This window comes from Danio rerio, chromosome 23, assembly GCF_052040795.2.
Source record: "Danio rerio strain M-AB ecotype USA chromosome 23, GRCz13ab, whole genome shotgun sequence".
NCBI classification, from domain to species: Eukaryota; Metazoa; Chordata; class Actinopteri; order Cypriniformes; family Danionidae; genus Danio; species Danio rerio.
In genome coordinates, this window is record NC_141043.1 from 5,384,079 (window position 1) to 5,400,000 (window position 15,922).

At 36.0% G+C, this 15,922-nt stretch overlaps 1 protein-coding gene and 1 long non-coding RNA gene across 2 annotated transcripts in view; one reads left to right on the forward strand and one right to left on the reverse strand.

Annotated features, from left to right (window-relative positions):
- LOC147838145 (uncharacterized) overlaps nucleotides 1-15,922 on the forward strand; it is a 138,683-nt gene that overhangs the window by 107,351 nt on the left and 15,410 nt on the right. Inside the window, exon 2 of the long non-coding RNA XR_015523105.1 lies at nucleotides 14,129-14,271. This is a non-coding gene — a long non-coding RNA (uncharacterized LOC147838145). The remainder of the gene's footprint in view (nucleotides 1-14,128; nucleotides 14,272-15,922) is intronic.
- The window catches only part of lgr6 (leucine-rich repeat containing G protein-coupled receptor 6), a 155,394-nt gene that overhangs the window by 80,050 nt on the left and 59,422 nt on the right, over nucleotides 1-15,922 (reverse strand). The window contains 1 exon segment of the mRNA NM_001423839.1: nucleotides 5,670-5,741. Coding sequence (NP_001410768.1) covers nucleotides 5,670-5,741 — 72 coding nt within the window.

Below are 15,922 nucleotides of genomic sequence, written 5' to 3' on the forward strand. Positions count from 1 at the left end.
CCAACTGTGTAAATAATCATCGATAAGATGCTTATGATTGTTTACCTTCAAGCTTCAGCCTGTGAGCGCCTGCACACGCACATATTATGAACATCTCGACATGCGAAAGTGATCCTGCGAAAGTTGTTCACAATATTGATCATCCACAGAGTTTTTAATTTAGTCAAATGTTTACAAATACAAGCGCAGCCGTTTAACGCTCATTTGTGGTGAATGATGTCAGAATTTACCGGTATTTTGGAATGGTTGTGTGAATGCTCTTTTCCGGAAAATTTCCGTAACGTCCTCGCCTGTGTGAACAGCGCTTTTTTGAATATACCGGTAAAGTCGTTCCGGAAATTTTCCGGATATTTACCGGTATCACTGTGTGAAAGGGGCTAATGTCAATTTTCTAAAAAAGTTATTAAAAATTCCGTGAAAAAATGGGTTTCATCTTTAGTCACAATCATTAGTTTAAAGACTGATTTAACTTAATTAGTTTTATTTCATTAACAAGAAGTAGACAATGTCTGGCTCAATTTCAAAAATGACAAAAATAGCTATTTTATGCAGCAGGTTACACAAATATTCAAATTAAATGACAAAGTATAGAATTAAATTATAGAATCAATTATTTTAAACTTCATTATTAACTGAAATAAATACCCAGCTAACAAAATTCATGTGGCTCAAATCTAGCCCACACCAGACACTTACATCTGGCCCAAACACCGCATGGAATGATGGCACTTGGGAGGTCCTCTCCAGTTTGCCAGATCTGGGCCACAATTAAGCAATAGCAATATCACATATCAGCCAGAATTCAATTAAATGAACCAGAACTGACCCTATTCTGGGCCATAGTTTCCTTTTATTCTGTTAATTGTGGTCACAGTTGTGACCAGTGGGATTAAATGGGTTAAGTACAAAAGTGTAGTCAGTACTTTTATATTTACCACAGTTGTTCTAAACATGAGTATCTGTACTTCTACTTAAGTGAAGGATGTGTGTGCTTTTGCCATCTCTGCACTCAAGCGGTTCTCAACATATTTTTTCTCTGTTGAACACAAAACAAGATGTAAGAACGATAAGAATGTTGTAAAAAACAGTCATTGACATCCATAAACAAAAAGTTTTTTAGACTATCTTCATTTGCATTCAACAGAAGTAAGAAACTGATTTAGAAGAAGTGGGGAAAACAAGTTTTTCGGGTCAGGTGTTGGAAACCTCCAGCTGCTCCACATGTGTGTTCTGCATCTGGCCAGGTGCTTTTCATCTGAATGTGAACACTCTCCAGAGGCTCTGGCAGGGTTAGGCTGCCTCTCACCTGAGCTAATTGGCCCTTAAGGGGGGAAAGTGTGATATTGCTCGAGCCTTCAGCTCATTCTGATGGACGCATGGCATGGTAAAGGTCTAGACGAGTGTGTTCATGTACACTACCTGACAGAAGGTCACCTATCCAAGTTTTAGGAACAACAAACAATAACTTGACTTGATCATTTGATTTCAGAAGTGGCTAAAATGAAAGGCAAAGGCCCCTAGATTATGCTTATTTTACCAAAATAAAATATGATCATGCCTTGATTTTTAATTATTTAATTAGGACTGTAAGGTCTGACTTTGCTTAGACAAAAGTCTTGTCACTTAACAGAAATAATGTACAGTATAGAATATAAAGTCATGGTGCAGTGGAAAATGAATGAATATCATGTAGGACTCCCATGAGCATTTCTGCAATGACTCAAAAAACTTATTAATAAAGTCATCTGGAAGGCCAAAGAAAGCATTCAGCATTTGATTGTCATTTATAAGGGATTTATAAAGCATAAATATTCCTCACTAGATTAGGTTATAAAACTGGATGAAGTTGAGTTAATAAAGCATGCATTTACATACAAATTAACTACTATTATACGCCTAAATAATAAGATATACAAATGTTATTTTGAATTGTTTATTTATCATTTATTTGCACTTTCTGGATGACTTTTAAAAAACATCAACTCCTCTCAAATAACTGGTTAAATGATGCAATACTTAATTTAGTAATGAAATAATAATTGACAAAGTATGAAATTACAATCAAGCACATTATATAGGCACTTATACAGTTGAAGGCATTTTTGGCCCCCCTGTTTATTTTTTTCCCCGTTTTCTGTTAAACAGAGAGCAGATTTTTTTCCAACACATTTCTAAACATAATAGTTTTAATAACTCATCTCTGATAACTGATTCATTTTATCCTTGCCATGATGACAGTAAATAATATTTGACTAGATATTTTTCAAGACACTTCTATACAGCTTAAAGTGACATTTAAGAGCTTAATTAGGTTAACTAGGCAGGGTTATTAGGCAAGTTATTGTATAACGATGGTTTGTTCTGTAGACTATCGCAAATAAAAATTAGCTTAAAGGGGCTAATAATTTTGTCCTTAAAATGGTGTTTAAAAAACTTAAAACTGCTTTTATTTTAGTTTAAATAAAACAAATGACTTTTTCCAAAAGAAAAAATATGATCAGACATACTGTAAACATTTCCTTACTCCTTTTCAGCCCTGGAGTTTCAAGCCTTAGACCGGCCCACCTCAGTTCACGACTATTTTAAAATAACGTCATTTTCAATTCCTAAATTCTATTGACACTATCACGTCTTTTTCAAGGAAACAGCTGCTGTAGAATTTTTTGTATTCATAAATATAAGAAGATTAAAGGGTCGCTAAATCTCCAACACTATTCTTTAAAACATCACAATGTCCTTTCCTGCAATATCTGAATATATATTCTGTGAAAAATTCTTTATAGATATCCAGTTCTTTGTAACGATCATTCATTTATTCATTTTCTTGTCGGCTTAGTCCCTTTATTAATCCGGGGTCGCCACAGCGGAATGAACCGCTAACTTATCCAGTACATTTTTACGCATCGGATGCCCTTCCAGCCGCAACCCATCTCTGGGAAACATACAAACACACACACACATACTACAGAAAATTTAGCCTACCCAATTCACCTATACCACATGTCTTTGGACTGTGGGGAAACCGACACGAACGCGAGTAGAACATGCACAGAACTCCTCACAGAAACGTCAACCAAGTGACCTTCTTGCTGTGAGGCGACAGCACTACCTACTGCGCCACTCCTTCGCCCTTTTTTGTAACGATGGTCACACAAAAAATAAAAATAAAACATGTACACCAACATAAGTAACCTAAACAGTAGTATGTGTCTTAACACTAAAAATGAAAATAATAATAATAATAATAATAATAATAATAATAATAATAATTAAACAAATAACTTAGTTTAGATTTAAACTCTGATTGGCGGCGTCGTAACAAAACATGCTACGCTCTGGACTATACAATGGCGATGTTATGCTGGTGTGCTTGGAATAAAGAATAAGTATTGCACTTCTATTAATGGCTTAATCTTTTTCTCCCCTTTTTAGATTTCTGATCAAGCTATGTCAGATTTTTAAGGTCGAATGATTGTTAAGTCATCATTAACCTGCAGGCTGCAGTTTGCTCAAGGGGCTGCGAGAAAATAAATAAAAAGAATGGAGCTGCGGCAAAATAATCAATAAAAAGAGTGAGGCTTTGGTCAAATAAATTAATAAATAAATAAAGTGCGATTGCTGAGAATGCAAGCAGCTAGGGACACCGGCCCTCGCGGCCAAAAAACAGACCAGCTCACCGGGAATTCTTCCGGTTATCCCGATTAGCCAATGCTTAACAGATAATGACAGAGATAATGCTTAAAAGAAAAAGAATTAACGGTAACACTTTATAATAACTACACACTATAAATCATTTATTAAGCATTAGCAAATAGTGAATTCATTATCTGTTAAGCATTAACTCTATATTAATAGTTGTTAGTAACTAGTTTAGTTAATAGTTTATAACTGCAGCTACAAATGCTGCAGTTAAATTCTTGACTTACAAACATATTTAAAATGTGCTTAATAATTGTACTTTCATACTTTGTTAATGATTTATTTATCATTACTAAATTAAGTATCACATCATTTACAAACCATTTGTATTTAAGAGTAGTTGAGGATTTTTAGGACCATTCAGAATGAGTTAGTAAAAGATTAATAAACTATTGAAGTCAACGTTTATATATCTTATTATTCAGGCATATGGTAATGATTGTATGTTAATAAATGCTTTATTAACTCAACTTCATCCAGTTTTGTGACCTAATCTAAAGTGAGGACTATTTATGCTTTATAAATCCCTTATAAATGACAAATAAAGGCTCAGTTAAATTCTAAACAGGAAAAATGACATTATTCATTCCTATTAATTTAAAGAAACACAAATGAAACTGTACTTCAAATGAAAAATAAATTTTTGCTGCCTTATCTAAAATAAAATCACTGCAGAGTTGAAACATTGGATCTTATTATATTGTTAAATTATTATATTGTTTTTGTTGTTTTATCCAGTTTTATGTCGTACTTTGATACTCCTGCTATTTGGCAATGATTAAACTTTACAGTAAATTTACTTTTTAGACAAGATTGCAAAGATTATTGTTCATTTGATTCTGAGCCTTTATTTGTCATTTATAAGGGATTTATAAAGCATAAATAGTCCTTACTTTAGACTATGTCACAAAACTGCATGAAGTTGAGTTTAAAAAGCATTTATTGACATATTAAATAACTATTAGTATATGCCTAAATAATAAGATATATAAATGTTTATTTCAATAGTTTATTAATCATTTACTAACTCATTCCGGATTGTCCTAAAAACCCTCAAATACTCTTAAATACGACTGGTTTGTAAATAATGCAATAATTAATTTAGTAATGAAAAATAAATTATTAATTAATTATGGAAATACAATTATTACGCATATTATATAGGTGGTAATAAGTCATAAGAATGCAGCATTTGTAGCTGCAGTTATAAACTGCTTACTAACGTTTATTAATGTAGAGTTAATGCTTACCAGATAATGAATTCATTAGATGTTAATGCTTGGTAAATGATTCATAGTGGGTAGTTATTATAAAGTGTTATCGAATTAACCATTTGCTAATGCTTAATAAATGATTCATAGTGTGTAATAAAGTGTTGCCGAGTTTTTATTCTAGTTACGCTCTCAAACTTACTTGTAGGGCCTTCATTTGTACACAGAGAAATCCAATTTAACAAATTGATGTTGAAACAATATATTGTTTAGGAAATAATAAATACAGGCAGCTCTTTTTATATCCAAAATGACATGATCAAGCCATAAAATATATATGAAACATAACTTCAAATGCTAAAGTTTTCAACATGAGAATTTATCAGAGCAGAGTTCAAGCTCCCGTAATGCAATTTATGAACGGATAATCGAAAAACACAGATGTACCACAAAATGCAGGCAACAGTGACTTAATAAGCAATTTAATTTAATTGTATTTAGTTTTTTAATAGTCAATGCATGCTAAGGTCATCATCACCCAAGGTGATGATCTCATTTATTTATTCCTGATTCTACGGTACACTTCTATCTGCATCTCGCGTTACACATCTGGAATGACGTCAGTCTCTAACTTAACCTTCACTGAACCACTTCACATAAATAAGCTCTAATCAAGTGGAGTGTGTGTGTACATGGTTTAGTCACAGCACTGAGGTGAAGGCAAATAAAACACAGGGCCGTTCGCATGCTCATACTCACAGTTCACTGAGGAAGTGCAGGTTGCGGAAAGCGTTGGGCTGAATCTCGCTGATATTGTTCATGCTGAGATCCCTAAAATCAGAAACCAAAAATAGAAACAGAGGAGTCAGTGGCAATGACAGTCATATCAGTTACTAGTATCAGTTACTAGAGTTTTCAACATCATTAGCGTTGCATGATCCTTCAGAAGTCACTCTAAAATGATGACTGTGTGACCAGCCTGATCTCACGAGAAAACGTAAGTATTTTACGTTTTGGCAGTTTAGTGGCTAATTCGTACGAATTCGTACGAGTTCAGTCGTACGAAATGGTACGATTTTAAAAAGGAGGCGTGGCACCTGACCCCACCCCTAACCCCAACCGTCATTGGGGGAAAAGCAAATCGTACTAAATTGTACGAATTAGATCGTACGAATTCATACGAAGTAGCCACTAAATGAAAAAGTTACGAATTGCCGTGAGATTGTGTTGGTGTGACTGAGTTTCTTTTCAGATTACAATCAGAAGAGTTGTGTTTTCATTTCTGTTTTTTTTTTTTTATAGAAGAAAATTCAAAAGAACAGCATTCATTTTTATTCATTCATTCGTTCACTGTAAGATTTCAGCCACGATTTTGCCATCTGAGACAAATTTGGGAAATCCTAAAAGATTCCTGAAATCCTAGGCTAAAATCTGTGATCTTTGATCGGTGGTTTGACATGTTCACAGACAGCCGATTAATGCCCATTGTGATCAAATATTTCCTCTGATGAAGTTCTAGAAACATCCTCGCAGGTGTGTTGAGCCAACCCACATAGCAAACTGACTTGGCCTAAATGTGGCCTCATTATGGCACTGCTGGTGTGTTGCTGGCACTGTCGAATGTGGGCCATGCTTGGCAATGAGGGCACTGCATGCGTGACAGCAAACTACATTTGGCAACCCGGGCTCATTGTGGAAACGCAGCCCCGCGGACGTTTCTGCAGACTGTGAAATACGTCCCGGGAGGTACGTATTCGAGCAGTTTTTGTTTTTGTGGATCCGCAAGAGGTCGCTGTGCACGCTTTTTCGTGTCTCGAACGCCTCTCGGAATCGACCGTCCGTCCGACTGACTGGCTGAACAACGATCGAACGGGCGGCAAGCCAATCGGCCGACCCAGCCGCCCTCCTTTTCCTCCTCCTTCCCTAAACCCAAGCGACGGTTTGTAAAAGCCGTCCAGAAAAAAAAAAGCAAAAGCCCTTGTCTTTGATTTCGACTGTGTTTTCAGATCTCGCCGCGTTCTCGCCCTTATTTTTTGGATACTGTTTTTCATCTTCCCTGATTTCTAGAACCTCTCTCCCCCGGACTCGATCCCCGTCGTCCACGTGGCCGGCTCCTCCTCCTCCGGGCCTCCGCTCCGCCGACGTAACGTTGCGAGCTAAGCGGACAAATTAGTTGCAGCGGGAAAGCACTCCACACTGAGGCAAGCTGTCAGCCGGCGAGCGCGAAGAGGAGGAGCGGAGCGAACGCCCCGCAGCGTTCGCTCAGAAAAAAAAAACTAAACGCGGCGATACCTACCTTCGGCCATGTAAATCGCTGTCTCTAGAAATGTCCGCGGGGCTACGTTTCCAGAATGAGCTTGGCTTGACATTTGGGCCAGTTGTGGATGGGAGGTGTGTGGCCCAGATCAGTCTAGCGATTGTTCACATTGTTTAGGTTATGGCTCAGTTTTTAGGGTTTCTGGTGAAAGGGTGGTGTTGATATGGTTAACTTATAACTGAGAATCGGTACCAATAATAAATCTGTTTGGGCCCAGTTTAGGGCCCGTTAAGGGTAATACATTGGCTGAGATTCAGGCCGGTTATGGCCCATGTGTGTCCCTTGTCTTTAATCCAGTTATGGGTCATGTCAGGACCGTCATTCTTTGCGGTACTTGGGCTGAGGGAAAAGTTATTGTGTGGCCCAGAGCTGGGCCAGAAAACATTTGCTATGTGGGAAGTTGGAGCTAACATCTGCAGGACACCAGCCCTCCAGGACCGAGTTTGGACACCCTGGTTTATGCATTCATTAATTTAACGTCACATATTTTACTTTCTAGCTAAAACAGACATGGATTTGATTATTGATCAACATCCTCAATTAAGGCCTTATGACATTCACTAAGCATTAAGAGCAATCAGGACGGAAAACTATGCAATATTGATTATCCTTCTCGAGTAATTTTGAGCAATCCAACACAGCAGATCTCAAATTTCAAATAATAATACAAAACAGCATCAATATAAGCCTTGATTGCAGCCTGTGAAATCTGGCATTTTGCTTTTTATTACAGATGCCTCTCTCAATTTCCCATTCAATTAATTAATAGACTGCACAGTCCTTGTGGTGATTACGTGAACAAATCTGAAGCCTTTATCAGCATTGCTAGTTTCTTCCAATCAATCATGTTGATTATAGAAACACCTTGATTCAGAGACCTGGACAGTGTTTGGACCACTTGATGAGAGACTCTGAGTTTCTGAGGTTTATTCAGCCAAGAAGCCCCTGAATGAAACATGTGGTGTCTCATATCAAAGAAAACCCACACCTGCAGATTTTACCATCCATCAGAGAGGAAGTGTGTAAAAAAAAAAAACAATAAAAGAGGAAAAACGTTCCATTCTGAGTTATTGTTCAGCAGACGTAATTTCCTCTCTGGGTTGTAGTAAATGTGTGTAGTTTTGTTCCAGATGTTTTCCGCCTTCAGCCTAATCAAACCACCCTGATCATCTGTGATTTTTTTCTCTCCGTTTTAAAGATGCCGTAAAACGGATGTTAAAATTGTAATTTTTTCCTCTTTATCATGACGAATACATCTATTTCAGGGGTATCCAACCCATAGCAAAATTCATGTGGGTCAAATCCGGCCCACACAAGACACTACCATGCGGCCCACATACCGGATGGAATGATGTCGCCTGGGCAGTCCACTCCTGTTTGCCAGATCTGGGCCACAATTAAGCCATAGCAATATCACATATCAGCCAGAATCCAACCAAATGAACCAGAACTCATCTTATTCTAGGCCACAGTTTGCTTTTATTCTGGCCCACACCAGACACTCACATATGGACCACATACTGAATGGAATGATGTCTATAGGGCAATCCGTTCCAGTTTGTCAGATCTGGGCCAAAAATAAGCCAAAGCAATACCACGTATCAGCCAGAATTCAAGCAAATTAACCAGAACTGAACCTATTCTGGGCCACAGTTTGCTTTTATTCTGCCCCAGATCTGGTCTATTACTTCTAATAATGGAAACGTCAAATGGTAAACATCAGTGAATTATATTATTTCATCACAGGTTGTGCCTCACTTCATTTTGTTTGCTGTAATGAACAAACTTTTCAAGCAAAGTTCTTAAAAGTTACAGCAGCCCAAAAGAAAATTTATATTAAGTACTGCTGGCAAAATTAGTGCGTTAACGCATGCAAATAATTTGAAATATTTAACGCGTAAAAAAAATAATTAATTAACGCAATTAACGCATGTGCAGTTTTTTTTTTATCCTGTTGTGGCTGACGTGTGTTGAACATGCAAAGAAATACAGTACGGATCAGACCAAGAAAGCACTTTTAGAAGGAAAGATTCAGTATAAAACAATTAATGTCGCATTACCAGTCTATCCAGCATTTCCTCCGGAGTTTCATCTAATTTTGTATGATTCATTTTTAACTTTTGACTGAAGATGGCGGATGATCTTTAAATAGCATTCTCCAAAAATTTAACAAAAAATAGACTTGGGCCTACTGGTGTGTGTGCACCGTTGCATGTAAGGTTTGTTTCTTTAAAAACACCTTCAGAGCAAAAAAAGTTTGGAAACCCCTGATCTAGATGATTCCATCAGTTCCGGCATTTGTACATTCGCACCAACAAATTGTTACCAACACACAACTCAGGCAAAAATATATATATTCATTAATTTTTTTGCTGGCTTAGTCACTTCATCAATACGAAATTGCCACAGCGGAATGAACCACCAACTTATCCAGCATATTTTGACGCAGCCCTTCCAGTCGCAACCCATCTCTGGGAAACATTTACACACACACACTCATACACTACGGACAATTTAGCCTACCCAATTCACCTGTACCACATGTCTATGAACTGTGGGGAAACCGCAGCACCCAGAGGAAACCCACATGAAAGCAAAACATGCAAACTCCACACAGAAATGCCAACTGTCTATATATATATATATACAAAGTTGGGCAAGCTACTTGAAAAATGTAGTGAGCTAAGCTATTAGCTACTAGCTTAACTACACTAAAAGCTACCCTCTGGGAAATGTAGCGAGCTAAGCTAAAAGCTACTTGGCAAAAGTAGCTTAGCTACATCTAAGCTATTTTTGCAATTTTTATTTTTAAATCATAGCAACTTAAATCCAAGTCAGTCATATCTTAGAGATCAATAAAACTGCAAATGAAACATATGAGGCATAATAGTTTAGTTATTTACTGTAAATAGTATGTTGTACTGAACAGAAACACATTATAGTATATAACTGCTGAAACTAAAAATCCAATGAAAGCAGGTGTTACACATTTAAAATTCTATAGTCATTTATAGTAAAGTGAAATATTTTGACATAAGCATTAAGCATATTGTGTAAATATATTTACAACTCTTTATTAATAAATTACACTACATAATGCAGTCATTTATAGTAGTACTTACTATAAATTACTAAAGTATTTTTGAGCACAGCATTAGACATTAAGTTATTGCATCTTATCATGTACTTCTCGAGGTATGATCACGAAAAACCCTGCTTCAGAAATAACTCCTCTCCCTCAGTCCTCTTTCCATCAAGCAAGTTTCTCGTCTTAGCCTAATTTGGTTGGTGACGTCATCGACCAGAGGGGGCAGTAACACACCAAAACGTTTGCTGTCAACCACCGTAAAACAGGAAGAAGAAGAAGAAGCTGTTGTTCTAGCTATCATATGGATTTACTTTCATCGTCTAGAAAACAGCCTCACAGCTTTGTGAATGTTGGTGCCGTCACTTATTTATGCGCGATTGGTAAATGTAGCTTTGTGGACGCTACTGCGCTACTTGACAAATAAAATAGCTTCGCTACTGAAAAGCTATTTGATTTAGAAAGTAGCGATGTTACCGCCACGCTACTGAGAAATGTAGCTAAGCTAGTAGCTTCACTACTTGTAGCGACGCTACTGCTCAACAATGTGTATATATATATATATATATATATATATATATATATATATATATATATATATATATATATATATATATATATATACATATATTTTTTTTTTTTACTTCTTTTAACTGCTGTCAAATGCTGCTATATGTTGTTATTCTTTCCAGCCAGACACACAGTGTTCTGATGTTTGCCAAGGCAGCATTATCAAATTTTTCGCCACGTCCTTATGGACCTCAATGGTGATATTCAACCTACAGGTGTAATAATTCATAGATAAATAAATAATAAAAATAATTCAAAGAGAGGGTTAAGCACTGTAACGGTGCTGCAGTGTTAGTGGTGTAGCACTCACATGAATCAGAAAACAGCTAGAGTTGTTTCTCTCGCAAAAACCTTGAACATCTGAACTTGAGCATTCTTTAGCAAGGTTTTCATTTAGGCAATGTCGAGTCGACATTGATGCAACCGAACTACAACATTACTTCATTTCTTGTCCCCGGAGGTCTGGAACAGCCAAAAGGGCAGCTTCTCATAACCGTGGACCACCAAGCTTGAGAAGATAAACTGAAAAGTCTGAAAATATTCATCACAGAGACTTTAATACTTGGCTATTTATTTGTTTTGTCAGTGTGTCAACCATGACAAGGTGAAAAGCTAATTTGTTGTAGATGGGGCCTGGAAAACTTCACTCAGAAAAAGCAACAGAATGAGCTGACCTGACCACCGCTGTTTTCCACTGACATGGTGGCATGGAATGCAGTCAACACAAACCTGTTAAACTGGAGAGAATATTTGGATTTTGAACGTCCCCCAATATTGCAGACATTAACCCGTGTTTATGACTTAATCAGTGATTGTCGTCAAGGTGTTGACAAGGTGCCTACAGGACCAAGACTCAACTTATATCAAAGAGTATAAAATATTGTATGATACTATTGTTAGATTTAACAGGGCATATCTTACTATAAATATCAAAGATGAGTTTGAAGTCTAATTGGGATGACATATGGAAACAATATTCATATACAAATACAGCAGTAGGTAGTGCTGTAGCCTCATAGCAAGAAGGTCGCTGGTTCGAACCTCGGCTCAGTTGGCGTTTCTGTGTGGAGTTTGCATGCTCTTCCTGCGTTCGAGTGGGTTTCCTCCATGTGCTCTGGTTTCCCCTACAGTCCAAAGACATGCTACAGGTGAATTGGGTAGGCTAAATTGTCCGTAGTGTATGAGGGTGACAGGCCCAGAGGACAGGGCGGCCAGAATGTGTAAAAAACAGTCGTTATCATATGGACAAGTCTAAATGTAGGACTTGTTCCAAAGAGCCGACCCCGCAACCATACGGGACTAAGGCCAAAGAAGAAGAAGAAGATTCGGTAAAACTTTATAATAACTACACACAATAAATCATTTATTAAGCATTAGCAAATAGTGAATTCATTATCTGTTAAGCATTAACTCTACATTAATAAACGTTAGTAAGCAGTTTATAACTGCAGCTATAAATGCTCTATTCTTGACATCCACATTTAAAATGTGCTAAATGATTGTATTTTCATACTTAGTAAATGATTAATTTTTTATTACTAAATTAAGTATTGCATTATTTACAAACCAGTTGTATTTAAGAGTAGTTGAGGGTTTTTAGGATCATTCAGAATGAGTTAGTAAATGATTAATAAACTATTGAAATCAACGTTTATATATCTTATTATTCAGGCATATACTAATAGTTAACTAATATGTTAATAAATGCTTTATTAACTCAACTTCATGCAGTTTTGTGACCAAATCTAAAGTGAGGACTATTTATGCTTTGTAAATCCTTTATAAATGACAAATAAAGGCTCAGAATTAAATGAGCAATAATCTTTGCAATCTTTTCTAAAATGTAAATTTACTGTAAAGTTTAAACATTGCAGAATAACAGGAGTGTCAAAATACAACAAAACTGGATAAAACAACAATATAATAATTAAACAATTTAATAAAATGTAATGTTTAAACTCTACAGTGATTTTATTTGAGATCAGGTTGCAAAGATTTATTTTTTATTTGAAGTACAGTTTGTGTATCTTTAATTGAATAGGAATGAATAATGTCATTTTTCCTGTTTAGAATTTAACTGAGCCTTTATTTGACATTTATAAGGGATTTATAAAGCATGAATAGTCCTCACTTTAGATTGGGTCACAAAACTGCATGAGGTTGAGTTAATACAGCATTTATTAACATATTAGTTGACTATTAGTATATGCCTGAATAATAAGATATATAAACGTTGATTTCAATAGTTTATTAATCATTTACTAACTCATTCTGAATGATCCTAAAAACCCTCAACTATTCTTAAATACAACTGGTTTGTAAATAATGCAATACTTAATTTAGTAATGAAAATTAATAATTTACTAGGTATGAAAATACAATTATTAAGCACATAAATGTGGTTATAAATCAAGAATAGAGCATTTGTAGCTGCAGTTATAAACTGCTTACTAACGTTTATTAATGTAGAGTTAATGGTTAACGAATAATGAATTCACTATTTGCTAATGCTTAATAAATGATTTATAGTGTGTAGTTATTATAAAGTGTTACCGAAGATTCATATACAAGTACAATTTTATGACAAATACATAAATTATAGTTATATAATAATTGAAAAATATTAAATAGAAAATTCAGTTCAGAATTAAAAGGATTTCATAACTGTAGAAACAAAACAGTGCAAACTCCATTTCTGAATTAAACCTGATGTCTTTACCTGGGGTTGAAAGCCATGTTTTAAATGATAGTAAACCAGTTACACATGTTGCATGTTAAGTTTAGGCATGAGCAAAAAAATCAAGACAACAATAATGGATTACAGGGCAGGATTCAACCTGATACTGCATGAAACATCACTTGATGTAACAATACACACACATTACAGGCCTCAAATTCGACGTTCCTGTCTAAAATTCCTGACTTAAAAAAAAAAATGGTATTATTTTTTTACCAAGGTGCAAAACTACTTGCACATTAATTTCATTTATATATGTCTATAATAATCTCTAGTCAGGATATTAAGTCCTACAAAGAAGTGAATTTGCCTTATTAAAACATTTTAATGACCACAGACGCTGGCAACACCAAGGCATTAGGGCTCCAAGACTTAATCTCAGCTTTTGACTTTGTAAACCACAGGATTCCTTTATCACAGCTCAAACACTCGATTGGCATTTCAGGTAGAGTTTTAAGATGGTTCCAATCTTTCTTATTCCATTGAAATTTGGTCTCTGTGAAAATCAGCGTGTGCTCAAATCGAAACTCCCATTTTTATGCAAATTTTTATGCACCTTCCCTTCTCCGACACTCCCCCTAAACAGAGCTGGACACGCCCACTGTCCTGACTTTTTCCAAACTAGAGGTGTGAAAACACCCTGCTTAAGAATGTTTAAAAAAAGCAATCATTCATTTTCCTTCGTCTCAGTGCCTTGACTTATCAAGGATCCCCACAGCGGAATGAACTGCCAACTATTCCACCACATGTTTTAAGCAACGGATGCCCTTCCAGCCACAACCCAGTACTGGGAAACACCCATAATTCTAACCACTGAGCCACCGTGCCGCCCCATTAAAAAAAGCACCCTAATTTAAACAGAAATACAATCAGAAAGTACAGCAAGCCTTATTCATAAAGCAAGATAAATAAAATAAAATAATAAACAAATTGTAAGATCTATTAAATTTACAAAATCAAGTCATAAAGTGAGAGAAATAAGATGAAAATAATAAAGTATAAGTTCTCTAAAAACCACCACAGCTGTAGAATAAAGTTCTAGTAGACACTGTCCAGAAGAGCATGTGATTGTGCTGAAGGGGGGAGAGACGGCAGAGAAGCAGCAGCTGTTTGAATCTAGTAAAGTCTTCATTGCATGTGTTGACGTTTATGAGTATCATCTTTCTGATGGCCGTGCATCAAAACCCCTACATGTGCAAACGCTGGAGGCACCGACTCCATATAAAACTCACTGAAGGCGACGAGACTCTCAACCGCTGAACACACTTGCTAAAAATTCAAATAATCATGCGTTCAGAGCATAAAGATAGATGCCAGACCCTTCTTTTGGTCTCAAAAGCATTGTGCTTATGACCTCTTGTGAACCAGTGCAAATCACATCTGTCTTTCTTTAATTAAAATAGAAAAAAACAACAACAATAAAGAAAATCAATATCTGCTTGATTGCAGTGGTTGCAATTTGAAGTGTGTTGTGAAGAACAAGATCTGCTCCATGAGATCGCTTACACTTCTTAATGTCTTAAATCAACATTGCCCATTTGGCAGAAACACAAAAGCCAGTTTCATTAATTGTAATTATTGCAGAGGAAAGCAGCTTGTGTTGGTTGAGTGTGGAAAAGATTTCCACATGAGGAAGGAATTTTATATTGAATCGGGTTATTATCATGTGCTAAGAGCATGGTAATATGACTATGGTGTAGTAATTTTTGTGTTTCTGACAATTTCCTAAAACATTATTGTGCATGCCAGACTAATGGATGACAATGCATCCATTTTACCGTAAGTTAAAATCTAGTTTAGTTGTTGTTGTAGTAGTATCGGTTGTAGTAGATGTTGTAGTAGTGTCAATAGTAGTAGTCGCTGTAGTTATTAATTCGTAATCGTTGTAGTTATTAATTGTAATTATTAATAAGTAGATAATGATTAATAATAATAACAATAATAATAATAATTTCTTACATTTATATAGCGCTTTTCTGGACATTCAAAGCGCTTTACACAATGGGGGGTATTCTCCTCATCCACCACCAGTGTGCAGCATCCACCTGGATGTCACAACGGCAGCCCTTTTTGTGCCAGACCGCACACCAGCTGATTGGTGTTGTTTTGTTCTCTTTGTATGTGATCCCATTTTGTGTACTACTTGATATTCTAATTAAAAAATAAATAAATAATAAATCTAGGGCTTTATTTTAATGACCTAGGCCAGTGGTGGGCAAACTTTTTAGACTTGAGGGCCACATCAAGTTTTGCAAACCAACTGAAGGGCCCCATGTCAAATCCTTCAAAAAAATACTTTATTT